This window comes from Eptesicus fuscus, chromosome 12 (genome assembly GCF_027574615.1).
Source record: "Eptesicus fuscus isolate TK198812 chromosome 12, DD_ASM_mEF_20220401, whole genome shotgun sequence".
NCBI lineage: Eukaryota > Metazoa > Chordata > Mammalia > Chiroptera > Vespertilionidae > Eptesicus > Eptesicus fuscus.
The window spans coordinates 33,218,718-33,245,089 of record NC_072484.1 but is presented as its reverse complement, the minus strand read 5'-3'; the positions used below and the strand labels follow the sequence as shown (position 1 = coordinate 33,245,089).

Here is a 26,372-nt window from a genome sequence, read left to right as displayed (position 1 = left end):
TTAAAATGGTGAAAATTTTCATGTTTATTTTATAGATTAAGATTGTGCTCCCGACCTCTGAAATATACTTTCAAGAAAAAGAAAAAAAAGAAGTATCTCCCCATGGTCCTGTTGTATATCTCAGGAGGAAATAAACTAAAAAGGCTATTTTCACAGGAGCTTGGCCAATCCTTGACTTCTGAAAGACCTCTCACAGTATTATGAGAATTTACAACAGCAGCAGGCTGAAAAATATAATATGAAGAATAGAGGAGAAGAAAGGAATAGGCTGAGAAATAAGCACATTTGAAAAACAGTAAAAGATTTTTAAAAGATCAATACTAATTTAAGAAAGAAGTATCAGTACCTTATCATTTGAACCTAAAAGAACACATACCAGGGCAAGACAAATTTCAGAAGACATGACACTCTTGAAATACAGAATTTTATTTAGAAACTGCTTAAAGTAGAAAAAAAAAAAAAAAAAAAAAAAACCCTGTCAAGAAAGACCAGGTGGAAAATGGGTTCCCAATAAAATGGAATTTTAGGGCAACAAAAGTCTAAAGGCCACAAAAGAGAAATAGCACCACTGTTATTTGAACAATGGCTAGTTACTTGCATTTTTGGCATTGTTAATCACTGAATCTGGGTTTCTCTCTGAATTTCACACAGAGCATGCACTACACAACAATTTATTATAAAATACCTGCTTTCTACACACATTTTAGACAAACTACCACCATCAACAAATCAATACAATTACATCAGGGGCTGAACAAGCTCAGTAGTGGGTGACACACATTTTGCAGAATTCTGCCAAACAAAGGAACTGAATAGGCTGTAAGCAAAGCAAATTACGGGTGTTAAGGAATGAAATAGTTTAAATATTAATAATTAATTCAGACATGGTACTGTATTTTCTGCAAAAGAAACTTAACATTTAGTAACACACTAACGAATTTCATCTCCAAAGAGATTAGTGCACTGGCAAAGTATTCTGATAACAGTGGAGGGCTGTGGACAGCAGGTACCAAAAACACCCAGCCTTGCAGATTTCAAGGTAGCGATGGCCTTCACTGATCACTCCCTTTGTCAGAAGTCCAAAAAGAACTTGCAGCATGATCACCTGCCTGCTGAGCTTTCACTCTAAGCAGCAAACTTTAAGGAGCCAAAGAGGAGTCCCCAGTGGGCAAGGGATGCAGAAAAAAGTGTTAAATGTAAACTTAAAAGACAGCAAAATGGGACACAAACCCCCATTCAAATCCCAGAGATGTGGGCAAGTCCCCAAAAGTAGTTGTTAGATTTTAAAACTGAACACACCTCATTTCCCAAAAACACAATACACAGAAATTTCAGGGGTAACTGGAAAAACCATCAGAGAAATGCTCAATGAATATCAAGCTATTCAACTCAAATATCTCAGGGCTGAAACATACCCTCTATTCATTCAGCCAACAATGCCTCTTGCTTCTTAGCAGAGATGCAATTGGTCAAGGACACCAAATGGCTTTCGAGAGCAACTTTTTAAATTTTCCTTCTGGGCCAAGGTTAGGCCTATGAAAATTCAAGCAGCCCTGCAAGGCCTGTGAACAGCAAGTTCTAAAGGTTCCAAGGTCTGGCCCTTCCTTCCCAGACACGAGGGCAACACACAAACTCTCCTGTCAGGTTAAAATTTATATTTTAAAATATGCAAACGTAATTTAAATACTCTTAAGGCATTCATTTATTAAAACGTTCTCTGCCAAGATTTCACATTAGCTTAAAATTAAAATCAATCTTTACATTTCGCTACTGAGGTATCCACCTCAGCGTATCACATAAAAACACCTTCTCCAGCAATCAGTGTTACCAGCATCCATATGGTGAGCCCATGGTCAGCCTCTTTGTTCCATAAGTGAACAACTAGATGTTAATACTGCTCTGCTACAAGGTAAAAGCTCCTAACTCAAACTTATTGAAAAAAGAGTGAAACTTCTGCAAAGTGCACTTTAAGAAGAGGTACTTTTTGCTTATGAAAAGAAACCAGTGAGTCCTCTAAAAATAATAAAAGGGAGTATTTTACAGTTAAGCACATGATTTGGAGTGAAGAATTAGGATGTTGCTCTGCTGGTCCAAGCTGTTAATACTCTTCTTGTTCCTCCTGTGGGCCCCCTTCATCAGGTATCACAAAGCCTTCCTAAAATAGGAAAATGAGAGGGAAAGCTATTACTCAACAGTGAATGATCAGCTTCTAATGTGGGTTCACTTTCCTCAAATTTCAAGTCCTACCTCTACCACACACTTGGCATTTAATGGCATAAGGCCAGGGAACCCCTATTTTATTCCTTAGGCAGAGGAATCACATCTCACAAAATACAAACACTGAGCACAATCAAATGGTGATGGACATGTATACATTGGCTTGATTATGATGATGATTTCACGTCAAGTTGTACTTAAATATGTGCAGTTCATTATGTCAACTCTACTTCAATAAGATTGTTTAAAAAAAAAAGTTAGCCCAGCTGGTGTGGCTCAGTGGTTGAGTGCCAACCCAGGTGATGGTTGATTCCTGGTCAGGGCACATGCCTGGGTTGTGGGCTTGATCCCCAGTAAGGGGTGTGCAGGAGGCAGCCAATCCATGATTCTCTCTCATGACTGATGCTTCTACCCCTCTCTCTCTCCCTCTCCCTTCCTCTTTCTGAAATTAAAAAAAAAAAAAAAGTTACCCTCAACAATCCCTAAGGTCACCATAAATTTCAGTACTACCATCACCACTCAATAAACTGTCTATAGACAGCTTTTCCTTTATACATTCCTTTGACTGCATTTAGAAACTATGCCTGCTATGTAGGAGTGTTGTGGGTGTTTTAAGTGTTTACACATAAACATGTCTGTACAAAAATAGCTGCAAGACTGACCTAACACTAGTATCATGGGAAATCAGATTTGGGGCTCCCACCTCACACCAGCTCTAGGGCATTCTGGCATATACTAATGGCTACAATAACATAAAAATTAGACTTCCCACCCTAGCTGGTTTGGCTCAATGGATAGAGCATCAGCCTGCAGACTGAAGGGTCCCAGGATCGATTCTGGCCACGGGCACATGCCTGGGTTGCAGGCTCAATCCCCAGTAGGGGTCATGTAGGAGGCAGCCAATCAATGATTCTCTCTCATCATTGATGTTTCTATCTCTCTCTCTCCCTCTCCCTTCCTCTCTAAAATCAGTAAAATATATTTTAAAAAATTAGACTTCCCTTCAACCATCATCTTATTTTTTTTAACAAATCTCTATGGCCAAATTTACTTAAGATATGACTCAAGTAAAATAATACTCAAAAAATAAATAAATTAAATTAAATTAATACTCAGACTAGAACAAGAACCCCTATATCCTCATCTTGGTTTTCATTATCTGGCACAGAGCAAGCCTGAAATAAGAATTTATTTAACAAATTATTCACTTTTCAGTCATTTTAATCCCTCAAATTCACTTCATATGTTTGAAGAACAGTATTAATAACAGCATAAACCTTATATCTGTACTAGTATACTACATATATACTACAAAGTACTTAGACATATACTATAGACCTTGCTAGGAATGCAGAAAAATTTTAATATAGCCACTAAACAGTGGATACATCAAGATACCAAAACCTAAATCGAAGAAAAATCAGTCTTCCCTGGTCAGCTAATATAATAATATCAGCAGATTCAGCCAGCCAACATGGCTCAGAGGTTGAGCATAGACCTATGAACCCAGAGGTCATGCGCATGCCCGGGTTGTAGGCTCGATCCCCAGTGGGGGCCATACAGGACGCAGTTGAGCAATGATTCTCATCATTGACGTTTCTATCTCTCTTTCCTTCTCCCTTCCCCTCTGAAATCAATAAAATAATTATATTTATATATATATATATTTATATATATATATATATATGTGTGTGGTTGTGTGTGTGTGTGTGTGTGTGTGTGTGTGTGTGTTTGTGTGTGTGTATATGCATGCAGATTTGGCTGTGTAAACACATAGATTCCCAATAAACCTGACCACAAAGCACTTTGAGGAAATGGGAATCAGACACAATCTTGGGAGGGAGGAGCAAAGGTACACTCTGACAGCTGTGGGCAGCACACACACAAAAGGAGCCACGTGCCTGGTTCTCCAGAGCATGCAAGAAGCCCTGATAAAATGGAGGCAACAACTCAGGCTGAGACTTCTAAGCTGCAGGGTGTGGAGAGGGGATGGTGCAGCATGATCATTTGGTGGCACTCATTACCTATCAGTAGCCACAAACTACAGAAGCAGGGCAAACCAGCCACCTACTTCTTCCTATTCCTGCCTCAAGGGCTCACAGACCTCAAGGCAAAGGCTGGAGCTGGCAGAAGTGCCCTCTGGCTGACTTTGAAGAGTCAAAGATGAAGTCCTTTGTGAACGCTATGCTGGAACTCGACAAGCATCAGCACTGAGTTTGCCAAAACCAACCAGACAAAATTCATTTTCTCTTAGGTGGCAAAATGGCAAATATCCTCATGTCAAAACGTACATCTGTGGCATAGAGAATGTCCACAATCCTCTGCAATACAGGGTTGTTTTCCCCCTCGTTCTCCTGGCAAATCAATTCAATGTTCCTTAGCTTTCCAAAGTAGAAATCTCTTTCTTTCTCCAAGTCTTCGACAGTAAGTTTCAATACGTTGACCTGCACAAGACATTAAGAAGGGTGAGAAACTTGGCATTCATGTACCAGTAACATATCACACAAACATCTAACCCAAAAGGAGATGTGGTGTTTCATCAAATTCTCTAACATGGACAAAAACCCATTTCAGTTTAGTATCAATTTTCTCTAGCCCCAGACAAATAACACGGGCTTGTTCATGGCCACCTTAAATATAATAACTCTCACAAAAGGGCAGATACCGCCATGAACATTCAGGAACTTCTTAGGGATTAAGAAAAGATCTAGGAGAAGAAACTATGGAAGCCTGAGACAATTATAGAAGCAAAATCCACCCCACCAGGACTCAATCATAAATTGAGTCCTTACCATCGATCAATCAAGTTCATATATTTTTGCATGTGGTGGTCAATGGAAACAGAGGGTCTGGTCCAGGGGACAGAGTAGAAATGGCAAGCCAGGAGGAGAAGACTAGTTAAAGATGACTAATACTAGCCAAAGACAGCTAGGACTTAGGGAGGCCTGGGCACAGAAAACTCAGTAGTTTTTCCCTTCCACCCCTCCTGTATATTGAGGGGAGGGGGCTCCTTAACTCAAAAGAAAAACATCTTCTGTGGAGTGTCCTGGCCCCCGTCTCTCTCGGAAGAGTCTGAAAAGGGAGAGAAGACAGCGGGGGGAGGGAACAAACCCCACCACATTCCACTGCTAGTTCCCTCCACTGAGCATCTCATCTGCTCACCACACATGCAGCAGGAGCTTCTAGGAGCTCCACTGAGGGGCTCTCAGTTCCAAAGGGACAACAAAGAAATCCATCTCAGTGCTTAGGCCAGGACTCTTAACTAGCCAAGAGTAATAAAAGTCATAACAATTTTCCCGGTCCTTTATGTATTTTAAGCATGGTGCAGCTTCATTCCAGTATATTTAAATCTATGACATGTGAATTCACTTTAACTCTCACTAAATGTAAATTACAAGGCTTACTGTGCAGCATAAAATCCTCATGGAACTTACAGGCTAGGGGCACATGGAAAACCAAGCCAGGAAATCAAAGGTAAAGCAGATGGGAACAATTTGGATAGCAGGGAATCTGAGCCAGAAGGCACTACAGAAATCTAGTCCGAACTCATAGCTGCAAAAACTGAAGTGAACAGCTGATCTAGCTTCCCTAGAGCCTGATGAAGAAGCCAGACAAAACCAGAGGGATCAGTACTTCCCCTATCTAGTTCCCCCTTCATAACCTGCAGTCAAGAATCATCCCGAGATGTGGAGCAGGTGACTAGAACCAGCAAGACCATTCTATCAAAGACTTCTTTTTAATTTCAGAGAGGAAGGGAGAGGGAGAGAGAGAGAGAGAAACCATCAATTATGAGAGAGAATCATTGATCAGCTGCCTCCTGCACACCCACACTGGGGATCGAGCCCACAACCCGGACACATGCCCTTGACTGAAATCGAACCTGGGACCCTTCAGTCTGCAGGCCGACGCTCTATCCACTGAGCCAAACTGGCTAGGGCTATCAAGGATTTAATGTTAATGTTCATCATAAAAGGCCTGAACAGACCACATCAGAAAAATAAAGAAATACCTTTATCAACCACAGAAATCACTTTTTAAAATAAATGAAAGTTTCAATAAAGTACTACCATTACCCATAACCAGATTACACTAAACTGTTCAAAAAAAAGATAAACAAAAACAAAAAACAAAACTAAATTGTCCATTTCCCTCAATTCTCCCCACCCCTGCTTTTAACTTATGCCAGTTGCCTTTCCTTAAACTATCAGTTACCCCAAAGTGCAATACAAAAAGGGATAGAAGGGCAAGAGTTGACCAACCCCAGCAACAGGAAGCTGCCTTGGATCTTCAGTTGCAAGATCCAAAAGCCTGGGAAGAGGCCTTCTAATCACATTAGTGACCAAGAAGGAAAGGGAAACCAAAATACCTTAAAAAGGTATGCTGGCTCATATTTCACTAGTGCCTTCCTCACAAATCATTAAAACCTTCTCTGGCCTACACATCATCCAGGGCACCGGAACCCAGCCTTCTGGGCCCCACCTATAAGACCAAAGCAGCGTTCCTCCTCACTAGCACTCAGTAACTAAGATTCCACAAGAAACACTCAGAAGTACACACTATGTCACTTGGCACTCCTCTAAATGCTTCTTTATGAGGTTATTAAAAATCTGTGGCTACTAATCAATGTCACTCTTAGAACATTCTCTTGAAGTAAAGTAATAACCATAATCTAAGAAGCCCCAAGAAGAATGCTTAGGACTTGCACTGACCAATTTGGCAGCTATGAGCCACACGTGGCTATCTAAGCCCTTGAAATGTGGGCTTCCAAATGTAAAACATCTCATTGATAATTATTTATATTGATTATGTCAGAATGATATTTTGGATATATGGGGTAATGTGTTATTAGAGTTAATTTAACCTTGTTTCTTTTTCCTTTTTTTAATGTGGCTATCAGAAAATTTCAAATTATATATGTGCCTCACATTTCTGGTTCACATTCTGTTTCTACTGAACAGTGTTGCTCTGGAATAAAATCAAATAAAGGTAAATTTCTCAAGAATGACTTAAGAATGTGGAATTGCTGCAGATCTCCCAATGATATGAACAGTACAAGGTAATTTGTATAGAATAGACTCTTCTCTTATCCTAACAAACTCATCTGGCTCTATTTCTCCTATTGGTCATAACCCCAGACCTCCACACCTTTGTTAGGGCCACAAATTCAATTATTTTCAGGGGCCAGAAAGTTCATGTAATTAACCAAGGGAGTAACAGGGTGTGGGAAAGCCTTTGACAATCTAGAGAGAAGCTAAAATCTTTTATATTAAAAAAAATTTTTTTAATTAAAACCTTGTACAGCCTAGTGGTTTGGCTCAGTAGATAAGCATTGGCCTTGGACTGAAGGGTCCCAGGTTCAATTCCAGTCAAGGGCACATGCCTGGGTTGCGGGCTCGATCCCCAGTGGGGGTTGTGCGGGAGGCAGCCAATCAATGATTCTCTCTCATCATTGATGTTTCTATCTCTCTCTCCCTCTCCTTCCCTCTCTGAAATCAATAAAAAATATGTATTAAAAATAATAATAATAACCCTGTGCAGACCAAAATATTTCTGAGACAGGGCTGAACCAGCTGAGTATGAGCTGGGTTCAAATCCCAGCTCAGGTTACTTAACCTCTCCGAGCCACACTATCCTTATCTGTGAAACCTCATAGGGCTAATGTAAAAGTGAAATTAAAGTGCTTAATAACATAATGGCATGCGCACTCTAAAAGTGTGAACTATTTTTGGTTTTGCTATTAATGTTCGAGTGTTCCATACAGGGTATTAACACTTGTGTACTTATTTCATACGCAAAGTATTTTATTCCTGTGAACTTTTAAAAAACACTTCAAGACCTATCTCACTGTATCAAGACAAGGAACAGGAACCATAATAACCACAACTGTCATTACCCTATTTATCCCAACACCATTCCAGGCACCTGACATAACATCAGCTCATGGAATCCACTCAACTCTCGTGAGCACAGTATGATGAGCCCACTTCACAGGAGGCAGTAAGTTCAGAGAGATTAACTGACTTGCTCCAAGTGGCAGAGCCAGGATAGTCCTCCAATCTATGCATCCCAAAGCCTGCGCTCCCTCATACAGGACACCGCTGCGCCTCTGCCTCTTCTCCTGAGGGTTCGAGATCAGCCTTGTGCTGGTCACCCAGTCTTCTGAGACTGCTTCCTGTGTACATCCAGGCCTGAACACCGACAGTTACAGGGAAGTCTCCTTAGTCTCCAGAACTTCTACACTTCAGTGACAGCACCCAGAGGGGATGCTCAAAGCAGCCACACTAATGGGGCTGGTGACCCAGTCACCTTGACACTTCTCAGGCACCTAGGACCATGAGCCACATGCAAATTAGAGAATAAATTAGAAAACATGATCTTTGGGCAGGCGTTTCTATCCTGGTTTCCTAGATGCAGGGACTGGGTCAGGATTAACATGAAGTTGTGACCCCCAGGTTTTAGGACGTGGCTTTTGGGAAATTAAAAGAGTCCAAACTCAAATTCACTAAGATGACAAAGCACTGCAATTTTAAAAGTGGGGTTAACCAAGAGAATCATTCAAAAGCAAACAAACAAAATAACTACCAGGATTTGTGAGAAAATGTTTAAAAATCTAAAATTTGTTCTGATCCATAGACCTGAGATGTATCTTCAGGATATTAATTAATCCTAAAGAAGACATTTCAAACCACTGACCTACTAAGAAAAGAAGAATAGGCTTTTCATATCAGTTCCACTCTCAACTTGGATTTCAGCAGAGAAACTGTAAAATCCTTTTTTAATATTACTCAGAAAGAAAATCTCCTTTATCTTTCTCAGAACAAAAAATTCAAGATACTCTGAATCCCACAGAATCCTAACAGCATTCCAGAGACATTCAACAGGGTTCTATTGCATAGGTGGGTTTCCAAACTAAGACATTGGTTTCTGTCACACTAACAGATCTCAGAAATGCCTGACACCCCTCTTCTACCTCCACACTCACACTGCTCCCCACATAGCACCTGACAGGCTCACACATGTCAGGACGATGACTGATTCAGCAAGCAGACAAAGTGGGTCTTCCTACAAGAACACAAACAAGCCTTTTCTGGCTAGTGCAGCAAGTATCCTTTCCACCAACATGACTCCAGTCTGGGATACAGGAGGGACCTACCTGCTGCATCAATTCAGCTGCTTCGTCGTCCCCATTGCCCACACCAGGATTCTTTCGCACCACACCTGGGCCAGCCTTAGGGGTTGCAGTAGTTCTGTGTGTTGCAATGGGCCTCTGTGGAGCTGAGAGATCAGAGGTTTTTTTAAGAGCAGAAATTTCAAAACCAAAAAGAACCTGCCAGCCCTGGCCAGGTGGCTCAGGTGGCTGGAGCATCAGCTGTACACCAAAAGGTTTCCAGTTTCATTCCCAGTTGAGGCACATATGGGAGGCAACCAATCAATGTTTCTCTCTCCCTCCCTCTCTCCCTCTCTCTAAAATCAATAAACATATCCTCGAGTAAGGATTAAAAAACAACAACAAAACACCAGATGACAAGAGGAGGCTGTGACCAACTTCCCTTCACAGTAATGCAGGAACCCAATGTGGAGAGCTTGGCATGTATGACAATACCCCCAAGTTTGCCCAAAATGGTTTTTTATCCTGGTAGCAAAGTACCAATTTTAGCCACAATCTCTTGTGCTGGGAGTAAGTCCTCCTATGAGGTCTTTTTGTGCTGTGGTGAATATAAGTATCATCTGAAAGAGGCACACACAGTTGATGTACCTTAATCCAGTTCCAACCAAATCCACCAGCAGGTCAGCTTCATGGCACAAAAGCATACTTCATGCCAGTAGTGAGCTCACAGTTCCAGCTGTTGCTCTGCACTCACAGTTCCCTACTTGGAAAGTAAGATGCCTCCGAACTCAGAACCTCAGACTCCTTGTATTGGAAGAGCGGGGAGGTAGACTGCTCTTACAAGTAATTACTTCAAAGCCCATATCTTGCTCACCTTTTAGAAGGTGGTGAGAAGGATTCAGAGAGAAAAGGAGCACAGTGACCAGGATTTACAAACTTCTCTCAGTGGTAGTAGCCGAAAGCAGATAAGGAGAAAGTAGTAAAGGAGCCAACCTATCTACAAGTTAAAATAATCAAGACTGGGCTACCTCACGGCAAATGTATAATTCATGATTTTATTCATTCATTCAGCAATCATTCTGGAAAGCTTATACATTATGCCAGACTTAGAAATATCTTATTTTCCTGACACCCCAAATTATTCAATAACCATATGGTAATAGGTATTACCTCTGGATGATCTCTAGTATCATCTCAAGTATGTTTATCACTAATAAGTTTATCCCAAAGACTAAGTGCTTAATGCAAGTCTCCACTTGCCTGTTAGCCACATCTGAAATATGAAATGCACAGGTTTATCTATGCAGTTCCCCATTCTAAGTAGCTAAGAAATAAAAGTACTTGGAGAAATCAGAACTTTCATATACTCTGCTTATGGGAATGCAAAATGCTCAGCCACTTCGGAAAACAGGTATTTCTGCAAAACGTTAAACACAGAGTTACCATATGACCCAATAATTATGCTCTAAGAGTATATACTCCCAGATCTATACCCAAGAGAAATGAAAACACATGTCTACAAAGAAACTTGTATAGGAATCTTCATAGCAGCATTATTCATAATAGTTAGTGGAAACAACACAAATAATCAACTGATGAATATATAAAATTGTGGTCTAGCCCTGACCGGTGTGGCTCAGTGGATAGAGTGTCGGCCTGCAGACGGAAGGGTCCCGGGTTCAGTTCCGGTCAGGGGCATGTGCCTTGGTTGCGGGCACATCCCCAGTGGGGGGCATGTGGGAGGCAGCTGATGGATGTTTCTCTCCCATCGATGTTTCTGATTCTCTATCCCTCTCCCTTCCTCGCTGTAAAAAAATCAATAAAATATTTTTTTTTTAAATTGTGGTCTAGTCATACAATGGAATACTATTCACCCATAAAAAGGGATAAAGTACTGATACATGCTACAACATGGATAAATGTTGAAAACATGCTAAATGAAAAAACAAAAGACACATATTCTATGATCCCATTTATATCAGATCATATAAAAATTTAAAAGTACTCAATGTTCTTCTCTTCCTACCAGATGGATCAGCCTCTTTCTCAAGGTATAATGAGACCTTATCTGATATTCTTGAAAAGGAGGCATTAGCATCTGTAGAACATCCACCCTGCCCCCAAAGTATATGTATCTATACTAATAAAAGGGTAATATGCAAATTGGTCAGGATGCCCTCACAGTAACAACTGAACAGCAGGCTGCATGGGGCAACAAGGCCGGTAGGGGGGTTAGTGAGTGATGCCAAACGACTGAACAAGCAGGCTGCGTGGGGTGAGCAGCCCGGCAGTGGGGGCAGTGAGGGGCGACCAGGCCAGCAGGGGGGGGCAGTTGGAAGTGACCAGACCAGCACGGGGGGGGGGGAGGGGGGGGGGGAAGCGCGAAGTTAGCGGCGACCAGGCCGGAAGAGCAGGGCAGTTGGGGGTGACTAGGCTGGGGGGGAGAGACAGTTAGGGGTGACCAGGCCAGTGGGGGGGGGGGGGCAGTTAGGAGCGATCAGGCCGGCAAGCAGAGGCGGTTAGGGGCGATCAGGCAGGCAGGCAGGTGAGCAGTTAGGAGCCAATGGTCCCGGATTGTGAGAGAGATGTCCAACTGCCGGTTTAACATCCAGACTGCAGGGGATCGGGCCTAAACTGGCAGTCAGACATCCCCCAAGGGGTCTTGGATTGGAGAGGGTGCAGGCTGGGGTGAGGGGACCAGGGTGACTGACAGGTAATTTTTATGAATGTGCACGAATTTCATGCACCAGGCCTCTAGTATTCTATAAATATACTACTACAAACACATTTTGGGAAACCTCCAGGCCAAGACTTTTTAGAGAAAGTCTCTAAAAAACAGCCCCCTACCCCCACCCCTGCCTCCCAGATTCTGCTGGCATCACAGCAAGCCAAAGCCACTTAACAGCTAAAGTTCTTGGGAGGGCAGGAAAGCTGTAAGTAATGTACAGGAAGCTGATCTGCAGACAGAATAATGATGCAGAGAGCCAAGAACAGTCCCTGAGAGACCTAGAAAGCTCCTTCAGTTCCTGGGAGCTCAGGTCTTACTGTTATTGGGCTCTGTATAATGTCCTTGTGTTCGAAGCTCTTTTATGTGAGTTAACCTGAAGGGTTTCTACTCCATACAACTAAAGAGCCTTGGCAAAACTGCATATAATAACTCATCCAGACCTCAAAAGCAACTCTCTGGGGCACATATTCAAATTCCTGTTCTATATAGGAGGCAACTATAGGGCAGGTCAAGTAGCTCACACAGGGTTACAGAGACCTAAAAACAACCACAGGTCAGCCTGATGCCACATTCCATGGTCTTGCCACATGGCTGTGACTAGGCTTATCCTTAAGCTCCCTAAGCCTATGGCTACTCAAAAATTCTGGTTAAATGTTGAATGAATGAATAAATACCTGCAAAACTATTATTTGGAATTGATATTTCTATATGGTTTTTTACCTGCACTGCTAGAGCTGAGAGGTTTCTTCGGTTTGTTCATAGCTGGAGCAACAAGGGAGGGAGCCACTGCAGTTTCTTGACCTTGTCTGGCAGCTACAGGATCATAGTCTTTTCCATCATAGTTTGCATCAAAAAACTTCTTGAACCACTGAACGAATTCAAAATTGTCCTGAAACTTTCCTTTTACTAATCTGTCCACAGGAATTATCTGCAAAGAAACATCAAGACTGTTTAGCTCAAAGCAAGAGGCTTTTGGAAAGCGTTAAACACATCAATGCATCAATCAATATAAAGCTCTGCCTGACAAGGAAAAAAATATAGTTTAGAGGCAAGAACTTACTATAAAGTAAGCCCCTGAACATTTATAGAGCAAATTTTAACCAGTTTGCCTTCCACAGAATAGTTCTACCTACCACGCCCCCTCCAAGTCCATCAAAAGGAATCAGAAATGCAAATGGAACAAGTATCATATACAAGCACAATTCCAAGCACATCCTAAGACATGTCATTCCATTATAAAAAGTAAGTCTCCTGTGTAACTTGCATGGCCACAGTACCTGTCATAAAATATAAAACCCAGAGCATAAACTAACCACAGGTATCTATAATAAACTGTTAAAAAAAATTTAATTGTCTTAAAAGTAAGTCAAGACACAAAATCAGTCTGAGGACAGATTTCTACAAAATGGTGTATTTTTCAAGTAAAAACAATCCTATTAAAGCACACTTTAAGGATTCTGTAAGTTTTGTTATTATACAAGAATACTGTGTTATCAGATATAACTTTAAGTCATTGGACTACTAGCCAGAGTTTACGTTCAAGGATTCCAGTTGAAATGGTATTTTTATAAATAATGTATGTAATAATCTGAAATATATCCACCCCTCTGAGCAAATAAACATAAAATTACTTTGTATGGGGTAGAGGTATAGTTGAAACAAAACATGAGTCGATAATTGTTGAGGTACATGGGGGATCAATGCACCATACTCTTTTTACTTTAGAAATTTACCTTATTCAAAAAAATTTAAATTCTACAAAAAGAAAAAGATAAAGTACTGTATATAATAAGCTGCATCTAGTTATACTATTCCTGGCAACTAAATGATATTCTTACAATACACATGAGTATTTTATATAGTGCAGAGACAAAACTAAAATAAAGACTGATTTCAAAGTAAACAAAAACCAGACACACAAGCAAAATAATTAGGGGGTGATTACAAGCTTTACTAAAAACGAATTTTCCCCAAGAAACGGCTTAAAAGGAAAAACCCTTCTAATGGGTGAGGAGAGAAATTGCTTAATTTTGCAATTATTACACATTATTTAACCATGGAGATATATATGCTCAAAGAAATGCATCGTTAGACAATTTCATCATTGTGCAAACAGCACAGCGTACACTTACACAAACCTATATGATACAGCTGACTACACACCTTGGCTATATGGTATAGCCTATTGCTCCTAGGCTATAAGCCTGCACAGAACGTAAATATACAAAACCTCACAGATCAAATCAAGCACAAGAGAGAATGATGCAAGAGATGTGGTAAACACAGGATGTATGAAGCTGCTGCAGGCATGACACAGCATACTGTTTACAGCAAACTTTTTTAGTAGAAAGAGTATGTACACTCTAAAATAATAATTAAATAGTATAGTATATACATAAACCGGTAACATAGTCATTTATTATCATCATCAAGGATTATGTACTGTTCATAATTATATGTACTACATACTAGACTTTTATACGACTGGCAGAGCAGTAGGTTTATTTACCAGCACCACCACCACTTAATGCATTGTGCTATATGCTGCAACGTCACTACAAGACAGGGACTTCTCACCTAGCTTTGTCATGTCAATAGGTGGTCCTTCATTGACTGAAACACTGTTATGTCACGTATGACTCTAATCTATTATCTGCTAAAACAGGGATAATATTTGTCCTAATGAAGCCTGGTTGAGGGTATCTTCAAAAACCTTGGGGGCAAGAGGAAACTTCCCAACCCACAGGGATCGTCCCTGTATCCTGCTTTTACAAAGCAAGTATTTCTAGAATCTTCTCTATGCTTTACAGAATTAAATCCAGATATTAAAGAGTTAGATCTCAGTAACAGAGATTAAACAGGTTGACTCCTATAGATGGCTGCTAACTTCACTATGAAGAAAGAACATAGCAAGGGAACTGGGATAGGAGAGGATAGAGGAAAACTTTGCTCCCAGTAAATTCTATGTTAACTGGAGAAAAGGAAAATATATAAATTGGAAAAAGAGCCCTATCCAGTTTGGCTCAATGGATTGAGTGTTGGCCTGCAGACTCAAGGGTTCCGGGTTCGATTCTGGTCAAGGGAATGTTCCTTGGTTGTGGGCACATCCCCTGTGGGGGGTGTGCAGGAGGCAGCTGATTGATGTTTCTCTCTCATCGATGTTTCTAACTCTCTCTCCCTCTCCCTTCCTCTCTGTAAAAAAATCAATAAAATATATACTTTTTTTAAATGGGAAAAGAACATGCCAAAGTCATGGGCCAGCAGCTGTATCCTTAGTAACAATCACTAGTCAAGAAACAACCTTAAATGAAAGAATAAAATTTACCTACTTTGTCAACACCCATCCTCTTAAAACCTGCTTGTAGTATTTTGAAGTTCTGGATGTATTCATGTTCTAGCTTTGCTTGAAATTTCACTTTCTTCAAGGCAATGGAGCCAGGGAACAGCATGTCCATAAACTGACAATAGGCAGCCCCTGAATGAACAACAGAAGAACCAAATATGCAATAAGTCATTAAACGTTATTATTAAAGCAGCAGGGGGAAATTTACCCCAAAGACCCTTAACCCAGGTACAATTTTAAAAGTTGTAAAGTGGACCTTCAATACCTAAAAGCTTCAATACTACTTGACTTCAAAGTCATTTTTAAAATCTATAACAAGACTGGTTTTGCCTGATCGGTTCTTCAACACACTTGCAACTTGGAAGACAGTGAAGGGACTTAGAAGGCAATGAGAGGAAAAGGAATATGTTTCTATGAAATTTTAAAACTACTCTTTTATTAGAAACATAATAAAATGACCGCTGCAAAAAATATATATATATTTTAATGAATGCATAGAATTGAGAAAAGGGAAACAGAGGTTGACATTTTCTGATTTTTCCCAAGGACATAACCTCATCCTCATGAGCGGGAGAAGGGATTTCCCAAGTATTTCAAAGATCCATGTTCTGGGATTTAAAAGAATTTTTTTCTAAGATGTCTGTCTTCCTGAGCTTTTTACATATCTAAATAAATTTAATTATGTTCATTACAGCATTACTTACAAAAGCCAATATATGAAAGAAATCTAGGTGCTCATCAATAGAAGAGGCTTTCCTTCTAGGCTCTGCCTTAATAACAAAGGCTGGCAACCCAAGCAGGGCTAGAAGAGGACTCCTCTTAAATGGCCACTGTCCCAACTATGTTCCACAGAACAGGCCCACATAATTTGTGGCTTAAAGATGCAGACAGACTTAGGGTAGGTAGGACTAGCTGTGTCATGGCATCAACTATCAAATCTCACTAACCTCCACAGCCTCACCCTACCAGGATCTGTGCTGCAAGCAGAGAACACAAAACGAGGGCACTGTGTGGCCCCTGCTCCAAAAGCTTGCAATATTATCAAGGGCACTGGCTCTCAGCCCTTTTGGGTCAAGGGTCCCTTGGAGAAGTAGATGAAAGCTGCAGCCAACATTCTACACAGAACAGATGCTCCCCTATCAGAAAACTCCAGGTTAAGAACTCTCAATGTTTTAACTCAAACAGGCAGGAAATAGATGACTACTAAATGTAAGAGTATTCAGGCTTAAAGGAGTAGGTAAGGCTTGAGTCATTAGAGGATGAATAAAGTGTGGAAATAGCCCAGCTGGCCTGGCTCAGTGGTTGAGCTTCAACCTGTGAACCAGGAGGTCACGGTTCAATTCCCAGTCAGGGCACATGTCCGGGTTGTGGGTTCCATCCCCAGTACAGGGTGTTCAGGAGGCAGCCAATCAATGATTATTTTCTCATCATTGGTGTTTCTATCTCTCTCCCTCTCCCTTCCTCTCTGAAATCAATAAAAACAAATATGTTTTAATCCTATATAATAAAAGGGTAATATGCAAATAGACCAAATGGCAGAACAACCAAATAACCAATCACAGCGTAATATGCAAATGATATGCTAAAGTTGCTCAACCATTCGCTATGACATGCACTGACCACCAGGGGACAGATAGTCAACTGGTCAACCAGTCGCTATGACATTCACTGACCACTAGGAGGCAGATGCTCCAACACTGACAACACTGCTGCTGGGGTCCGGCCGATCAGGACTGAGCGAGATGGGCCGGACATGCCCCAATTGTGCACCAGTGGGGTCCCTCAGCCTGGCCTGCACCCTCTCGCAACCCAGGACCCCTCGGGGGATGTCGGAGAGATGGTTTCAGCCCGATCCCACAGACCACTCCCCTTGGGAGGGCACCAGACGCAGGGCTCATGGCTGGTGAGCACTGCTGTGGCAGCGTGAGCCTCTCCTGATCCGGACTGATTGGGCACGAGCCTGTGGCAGGCACAGTGGGCCCGGGATGAGCAGGAGCGGCAGGTAGGAACTGCAGGTGGCGTTGGACTGTGGATTTCAGCCCGATCCCCGCAGGCCACCCAGAGGGACCCCACCTGTGCACGAATTCGTGCACCGGGCCTCTAGTGTGGAAAAAAAGGACTGTGAGGAGTCATTAATGCAAACATTAAAAGTCATCAAGAAAATTAACTTGGGGAAAAATAATCCTATTGTAAGTTTAAAAGTAGGAAACAAAACTGTACGACACATGTTTGTATATGTTACTGCAACAATTTGTAATACCAACAGACTGGAAACAAACTAAATGTCCATTAACATGAACAGATCCAAGGAAAATTACAGTACTCCAGCCATAAAAGAAACTAACATGGCATCTGATGATATATGGATATGGCACACTCTCCAGAATATACACTGTGATTAAATATGCTACCATTTGTGAGAAAGGGAGGAATAGGTGCACAACACACACAAACACACACACAGACTACAGACTCTCTCTCGAGGCTGGCTATCTAGCTGATAACACTGGTTTCCTCTGGGAGGGGAACTGGGTAGCTGGTAGACCCAGTTAAGAGGAAGACTTATCATTGTTTTATCTTTTTGTTCCTTTTGAATTTTAAACCATTTTAAGACTCTTGAGTTATTCAAAAAAATAAAAATCATATATACATTATGTCAATTAAATTTAAAAATTATAGGAAAATACTGAAAGTACAACTAAAATGAGTAACCTTGGGCAAGTTGTTTAACCTCTCTTTGCTTCACTTACCTATGTGTAAAACGGTATGGATATTCCTGACCTCCCAGGTGATAGATGTAAAGCACTTTGGAAAGTGCCTGGCCTACAAGCACTCAATAAATAAAGCCATAACTAAGAAAAAATGCAGCTAAAAGATAACAGTAACTGTCACTAACTTGTGGCATTACAGTGGAATATGGTTATGATTTTCTTAATGTTTCAATAACAAAGACTTAATCACTTATAATCAGAAGAAAAGTTTCTTGGGAGGCAACTGATCAATGTTTCTGTCTCACACTGATGTTTCTCTCTCTCCCTCTCCCTTCCCTCTCTCTAAAAGTCAATTTAAAAAATTTTTTAAAATATATATATATATATATATCTATCTTCCAGTGAGGATTAAAAAAAAGGTCTCTTAGAAAGGCTGCAGACTAACGTGGTAGAACATGAAAGAAGTGAGGGTGGGGGAATTCAGAGGGAACCTAGTGCCCAGTCAGGGGCCACTGTGGCAGCAGTAGGCAAACTGATAAGGGGCTGGATCTGAAACACCCTTCAGAAGACATACAGAACTTTGTGAATTAGACTCAGATGATTCTCAGGCCTGCGACACTAGAATGGTGAAATCATGGCCCCAACTGGAGTGTCTGAAAAAGTGAGTCAACTTGAAGAGAAAAAGTGGGGTAGGCCTGGTTAAGAATGTGGTAACTGACAAGTTGTTTTATAGCTGGGGGAAAAGGAAATCTAGCATTTGCCTGGGAGCATGTGAACACCTCTCCTATTCAGTGCAGCACAGGAACAATGGAGAGGCCAGGCTGGAGAGGAGAAGGCAGAAGAGAGGGGAACCAAGAACTCTTTCAGCGAGGGACAATTGGCATGTTCAAAGCACGATGCTGGGCCCCTGGAAAAGTGCAGAGGGGCCTGAATATGGGAATAGACCTGAGGAAAAAGAGAATGGGTGACAAAAGGCAACCAGTATCCCTTTTTGAAATAAGCAATCCCTCATCAAAATCGTTCTGTGATCAGGTTTGTTTTCTTGATGTCTAGCTTTCCAAAGCAGGGAACTATAGAATGTAGTGAATCTTGAACAACCTACCAACTCTGTCACTGAAAGTTATCCTCACCATATCTCACTTACAAGAGCCAAGCCAAGGCTCACTTCACTGATTGGGGGAGGGGAAGGGGAGTCCACAATACTGACAAAACTCAGCCATTTCACAGGCAGCCAGCACATTAATAGTATAGGCCCCCAAGAGGAAAACCTATTCCTACCTTCTAAAGCTGGTGTTTGGCAGGGAATTTAAATCTGCTTGATCCTCTTCTCATCAGAGCTAAGAACAGGAGGAGGTACTAGGCACCAGAGTTAAAGACTCTTGGGATTCTGCTTTGGCCTCAGCACACACAAGGATCTGAGGAGCCTCACTTTTTCTATGATTCCAAGCCCCTGGCAGCAGGCCTTCTTCAGGGACCCAACAGTGTCTGTAGCTTATTCTGTTGGGTCTCCGACTGGAAGCTGAGACCAGGTTTTCTAAGCATTAACATGAAACACAATGCAACCATCTACATACTCTGAGAGAAGCCCTATGCAGCTGACAAGAGGAGAAATGGTATGAATGAATAAAGGTTTGCTTACAAATAACAGTTAAGTGTCCTGCACTTACCACTTTGTACTGGGGAAAAGCATTTTATCTAGAGCAAGAAAAGTAACAACCAACAGGCAAGTTAAAATTCTTCACATAATTTTTTTAATATATTTTTATTGATTTCAGAGAAAGGGAGAAGGAGAGGGAAAGGGAGAGAGAGAGAAACATCAATGATGAGAGAGAATCATTGATAGGCTGCATGCCCCCTTACTGGAGATCAAGCCCACAACCTGGGCATGTGCCCTGACGGGGGAATCAAACTGTGACCTCCTGGTTCATAGGCCAATGCTCAACTACTGAGCCACACCGGGGCAGGCTTGTCACAGATTTTTAATGAGATAATATCGTTGTAATTAATTATATGTAATCTACATTTAACTCTTTCAAATGCTTTTTAAAAAAAAAGGTATAATGTGTATACATCAGAAAAAGTGTGGGCTGTGTAGTCAGAAAAATCTGGGTTCAAAACCAGCCATGCCCCATGGACATTCCCCATACTGTAAAACAAAGTCTACACTTACCCCCGGGGTCTAGTAAAGAACCCGTATCTGACAGCTCTTTTTACAGTTGAGCCTCACAACAGCCCAAAAGGTCCTACTACCCCAGTTTACAAATGAAGAACTAGAACATTAAGGGACTCCAAAGTCAAAAGGCTCAGAGCAGACCTAAGCCTCGTCCTATCATGACAGCTTCCTGTCGGAATGAGATAAATCTGGAGCCAGATCAGCACATGCACAACTTATTTACACATGAAAAGAGAGCTAACTTTCTATTTAACTAAGTGAAATATACTTTGGTATATATTTACAGAAAGAAGTAAATTTTAGGGGGAAATTGGTGAAAAGGCCAGCTCCAATGAAAACTAAGATGACCTCATCCACACATTAGTCATAAATCACGGGTCAAACAAGTGCTTTAAAAGCCTCAAATAGAAATGTGGTGATAAAACTGAGGAAACTAATAGGAAATGGGGAAAAAGCAGTCCAGATTTAAGGCTAACAACCTGCGCTTCTGACTAACAAAGTAACTCATGTTTAATCAGTATGACTCTCGGGCACCAGTGTTTCACTGAACAACTTCACATGGAGCTTCCTCTGACCATCTATAAAACTTGAGATTAAGCTTCACAGGGGAAATAACAAAACGAGCTAATGAAACCAAGACTAGGACACAGTTATAAAATAAGGAAGTACAAGCTGAATTAATTTTTTAAAATCGTATAAATGAGAGCAATAATTTTAAATTGATCCAAATGGCACTGGTCGGTAAGGAAAAGTCTAGAGTAAGTAGGGTACAGGGGTTGAAGAGCCTGGGCTCTTCACTTGAATGAATGTTCAAGTCTCAATTTTGTTCTTGGCTGTATAACTCTGGACTTATTACTCAATTTCCCTAAGCCCATTTCCTCATCTGTAAAGTAAGATTAATAAACATCCCTATCTCATGGAGGTACAGTAAGAATTAAATGAAGATATACTTAAAAAGCATTTACATAACCCTGGAACACAAGTGTTCAATTAAATGACTGCTTTCATTTCTAGGAGAACCTAAGGATTCTAATTCTCTATCCCACAAACAATCAAAGAATTTAAGTAGCAGAGAATACATGTCTCATCTTTCTTCTGGCATATTCTTGACTTCACCTCCTATCCTGTAGTAAATTCAGTTTTGATAACCCTAACACATTCCTTATGTCAGGACAATCAGGGGTAGACAGCAGAACTCTCAAAAGGTGAGACAGTCAGAAGGAACTAACCCTGTCAACACCCTGATTTTGAACTTGAGCTTCCAGAAGAGTGACAGAATAATACATTTCTATTATTTCAAGCAAACAAAAGAAAGCGGGGGGGGGGGGGGGGGGGGGGGGAGACAGAAGTCTTTAGAGATGGTAGAAACTGATAAAGCCTTTATGAAAAATAATTACCAAGAACCTAAAGTTCATACCCTCTTAACTAGTTAATTCCATTTATAGGAATCACTGAGGAAATAAACAGAGATAAAATTTATGCTAAATGATTCTTAACCTAGCCATAGTCACAATGGAAAAATTAGAAATAACCTAAAATGTCCAAAAATTGGTAAGATATTAAAAAACTGCAGCATAGCTATAGAAAGAAATAGCATATAGTCACTAAAAATAACTAATATAAACAGGAGGGGATAGTAGAGGAATATCATGTAAGGAAAAATATCCTGTAAGTAAATTACATCTAGAAAATTAATACTTTAGAAAATTAATTGTAAGGCTAAAAGCAAGACACCCATGAAAAACATACAAGGTGACAAAACAAGCCAGAGGAAAATCATTTGGGCAAAAAATGAAATAGGATCCCCAAATTTATAGAAAATATTCCTTTATTAACTTTTGGTAGAGAATATATTTGTATATTTTCAGAAAACAACTCCGAGACCATGTGGATTCCAGCAACAGAGAGGAATCGACAGAACTACTCCAGCCATGAAGACAGAAGAGCAGCAGTCCAGAGACGGAAGACGCTGATGTGGCCTTCCAATACTAGCAGTTAGCAGCTGTGTGTCACTGCAGGTTGCCCAGGACCAAACCAGAGAGAGTCAGACCTGCATTACCACCATTTGTCCACCAACAAGAACTGTAATGTCAGTGCTGACATGTACACATAAGGAACTGTTGGACATTGAAATTGGGTCTCAAAAGAACTGTTGGCCCAGAAAGAAACTCACTACAGACTGATTCATTTGCCTGTCACCATAACCATTATTGCTTGTCTCATTTTCGGTTCTTATAAGTGTATTTCTAATAGCACATGATCTCACTCATCTAGGGGAAATAATGAACAACATAGACTGATGAACAAGAACAGACCCAGAAACAAGGAGGCATGGATCAGACTGTCGGGCCTCGGGGGAAGGGGAGGGAAGGGTGGGGGGGGAAAGGGGAGAGATCAACCAAAGGACTTGTGTGCAAGCATATGAGCCTAACCAGCGGTTAAGGACAACAGGGGGGTGGGGGCATGTGTGGGGAAGGGTGTGGGATGGGAATGGGGGGATGAGGACAAATATGTGATACCTTAATCAATAAAGAAATTAAAAAAAATAACTAATATAAAGAGAGTAAGTGACACTAAAGAATATCCACAATACAAAGCTAAGCAGAAAAAGTGCACAGAAAAGTAAAACATCTGAACAGTGGCTTTCTCTGAATAATAAACTACCAGCATTTTTTTCTTCTTCTAGTTTTCTAAATGTTATATTATTCGTATATACAGAAACAAAACATGTTTTTCTTCTTCTTTTAAATCATTGCCTCTCTGCCAAATTTTATTAAATAGAAGTTCAATAAAACTGTGGCTGAAATGGCATTTGTCCGACTTTGGTCTTGTGCTACTTGGAATAAGAAATGCCATAGAGCCGAAACCGGTTTGGCTCAGTGGATAGAGCGTCGGCCTGCGGACTCAAAGGTCCTGGGTTCGATTCCGGTCAAGGGCATGTACCTTGGTTGCGGGCACATCCCCAGTGGGGGGTGTGCAAGAGGCAGCTGATCGATGTTTCTCTCTCATCGATGTTTCTAACTCTCTATCCCTCTCTCTTCCTCTCTGTAAAAAATCAATAAAATATATTTAAAAATAATAATAAAAATAAAATAAAACAGAACTTAGTCAAAAAAAAAAAAAAAAGAAAGAAATGCCATAGATAGGCCCTGGCCGAGAGGCTAAGTTAGTTAGAGTGTCATCCCGATATGCCAAGGTTGCAGGTATGATCCCCAGTCAGAGCACATACAAGAATCAACCAATGAATGCATAAATAAGTGGAACAACAAATCGATGTTCCTTTTCTTCCCCTCCCTCCCTCCCTCCTTACCTGTCTCTTTCTCTAAAATCAATCAATAAAATTAAAAACAAAAAAAAGAAATGCCACTGATAAATTAATTAGAACAATTATAATTACTGTCCTCAAAACATTTCAAATCTAAACGTGAAAGAGCACAAAGGAGACTTGGAGCTAAGCTGCAGGCCTCAGAATTCAGTTTCTAAGGCCAGAGATGGAGGACTCACAGGCCAGCCAGAAGCGTGCTCTTTTTAAGCGCATTTCTTTCAGAAGTGAAACCAGGGCAGGGCTGAGAAGAAATGGGGCAGCCCCAACATAAAATTTGAACCTGTGGCTTTTGTAGTCAAATACAGACCTGCACATTCCTGAAGGACCTACAGGCTTTCCTGGAAAAGTGGTCTAGTGGATTTCTCTTACCTGAGCACAACTGTTCGACCTTTGTCAGATTCAACTGCAGGGACTCATTGATCCAGGCCAGCATGTCATGTCGACTTAGGTTATCACTGGTGACTGACGTTGAATATACGTTCACTGCCATCTTCTATAGCATGTGAGGAAAAGAAAAGGGTTTGCATTATTAAGCACGCAAGGGAGAGCAAGCATTTCCTTCCTACACATCACACAAGACTTGTGGGAACTCTCAATTTTTAAGCCTCACATTCTCTCCCAAAAGGCCAAATCTGAGACACCAGCATTCTAGCCATGAACCTGGAATAAACATGACTTGCCCAACAACAGCCAGCCTAAAATTTAGGCCCCATTTTAATGTGATTGGTATAAAATTTTAAGCTACAATGAACACTAAGTAAAGGGAAGGTTAAATGTTTTATGAAGGGATAAAACATTCCCTTCATAAAACGTTCTATTTAGAAACCATCAGTTCAAGTTTATCCATTAACATATTAAAACTAGAGGCCTGGTGCACGAATTCGTGCATAGGTGGGGTCCCTCGGCCTGGCTAGCTATTGGAGCCGATCGGGGCCATCTCGCCCAGTCCCAATCGGGACGATTGGGGCCAGCTGGCCGGGGGGGAGGGACTGAGGGAGGTTGGCTGGCCAGCCATGGGGGAGGGATCGTGGGAGGTTGGCCAGCCGCGGGAGATTGGCTATGGGAGCGCACTAACTAGGGGGCAGCTCCTGCGTTGAGCGTCTGCCCCCTGGTGTCAGTGTGCGTCATAGCAACCAGTCGACCAGTCTTTCGGTTGTAATGGTCACTTAGGCTTTTATACATACATACATGCATATATATATATATATATATATGTTTACATAAGTATTCTTCAGATGGTGGGCTTTTTATTAATTCCTCTTTTTTTAATTTTTAAAAAATAATTCTTTATTGTTGAAGTGTTACATATGTCCCCCTTTTTTCCCCCATTGACCCTCTCCAGCCCACCCCTGCCCCTCCCCAGGCCCTTACCGCCCCATTGTCTGTGTCCATGGGCCATGCATACATGCATACAAGATCCTTGGTTGATTACCTCCCACCCTCCCCACTCCCTCCCTCTGATATTCCACTCTGTTCCATGCTTCCATGTCTCTGGATCCACCAGTTTATTTTGTTACCTAGGTTCCACATAAGAGAGAGATCATGTGATACTTGTCTTTCTCTGACTGACTTATTTCACTTAGCATGATACTCTCCAGGTCCCTCCATGCGGTCTCAAAGGATAAGACATGCTTCTTTTTTACTGCTGCGTAGTATTCCATAGTATAAATGTACCACAGCGTTTTTCTCCACTCATCTACTGATGGGCACTTGGGCTGTTTCCAGATCTTAGTTATTGTAAATTGTGCTGGTATGCACATAGGGTACATACATTTTTTCTGACTGGTGTTTCGGGTGTCTTAGAATATATTCCTAGAAGTGGGAACACTGGGTCAAATAGCAGTTCCATATTTAATTTTTTGAAGAAACTCCATACTGTTTTCCATAATGGCTTATTAATTCCTCTTTATAATTTTCACTCTTTTAAAATCAAAAGTAAGCTTTTCAATAACTTAAGTACTACAAAGGTTGTGGCAAATGACCTTACAATGAAGAGTCCTTGGTACTAATTCTCTGCTGAGCCACCTGGTCACAGGAGGGCATCTGATAGCCTACTAAGTACCAGGAGCTTCACAGACACTTGTCCTTTAACCCTGACAACTCTCTTCAAGGTTCCCTTGATTCTCCTCATTTTACAGAGGAGGAAAGAGAGTTTCAGCATAGAAACCATAGGCGTCGATCACATAGAAGCGGAGTGTGCCAAGCCTGCCCAGCACCATCGTCAGCACTCTTTCCCCTAGCCTAGAAAGTGCCACCCCTCATCGTTCTGCCAGGCTTTGAAATTCAAAACAACACACAAAAACAAATCAACTTGAAACGCTATTAAATGCGAGTGCCATCATCATCCTCATTCAATCTACAAACATTTACCAAGCACTGTTCTAGGCACCAGGAAACAAATAACCAGTAGAGACAAGTGACTTGTCCTCAGAGTTCACATTCTAGTAGTGGAAGTCCTACAGAGCAAGTACTCAAACAAATGTCATTTCATACCAACCACCAAGGCAATGGGGGTGGTGGGAATGTTGGCAGGGAAAGCCTCTCTGAGTAGACGTTTGAGCTTAAGAATTAGAAGGAAGCAGCCATGGAGAGATCTGGAAGAAGTGTGGCTATCCCAGTTGGGCAAGAGGGAGAGCAGAACAGAGTGGAGAAAGCGAACAAGTCAGATCACGTTAGGACTCTGCAGGCCATGGTAAGGATTTACTGTTAAGGGTTATGGGATAAAATCAAACTCTCATTTAAGTTTGAAAAAGACCACCCTAACTGC

At 41.2% G+C, this 26,372-nt stretch overlaps 1 protein-coding gene across 1 annotated transcript in view; it reads right to left on the bottom strand.

The window, feature by feature from the left end:
• Positions 1 to 455: 455 nt before the first annotated feature.
• The window catches only part of MAPRE1 (microtubule associated protein RP/EB family member 1), a 29,836-nt gene continuing 3,919 nt past the window's right edge, over positions 456 to 26,372 (bottom strand). Inside the window, exons 2-7 of the mRNA XM_008140940.3 lie at positions 23,975 to 24,098; positions 15,383 to 15,528; positions 12,774 to 12,981; positions 9,371 to 9,492; positions 4,509 to 4,661; positions 456 to 2,155 (exon numbers count right to left, since the gene is read on the bottom strand). Of these exons, the coding sequence (XP_008139162.1) occupies positions 2,099 to 2,155; positions 4,509 to 4,661; positions 9,371 to 9,492; positions 12,774 to 12,981; positions 15,383 to 15,528; positions 23,975 to 24,095 (807 nt within the window). The 5' untranslated portion in view covers positions 24,096 to 24,098 and the 3' untranslated portion in view covers positions 456 to 2,098. The remainder of the gene's footprint in view (positions 2,156 to 4,508; positions 4,662 to 9,370; positions 9,493 to 12,773; positions 12,982 to 15,382; positions 15,529 to 23,974; positions 24,099 to 26,372) is intronic.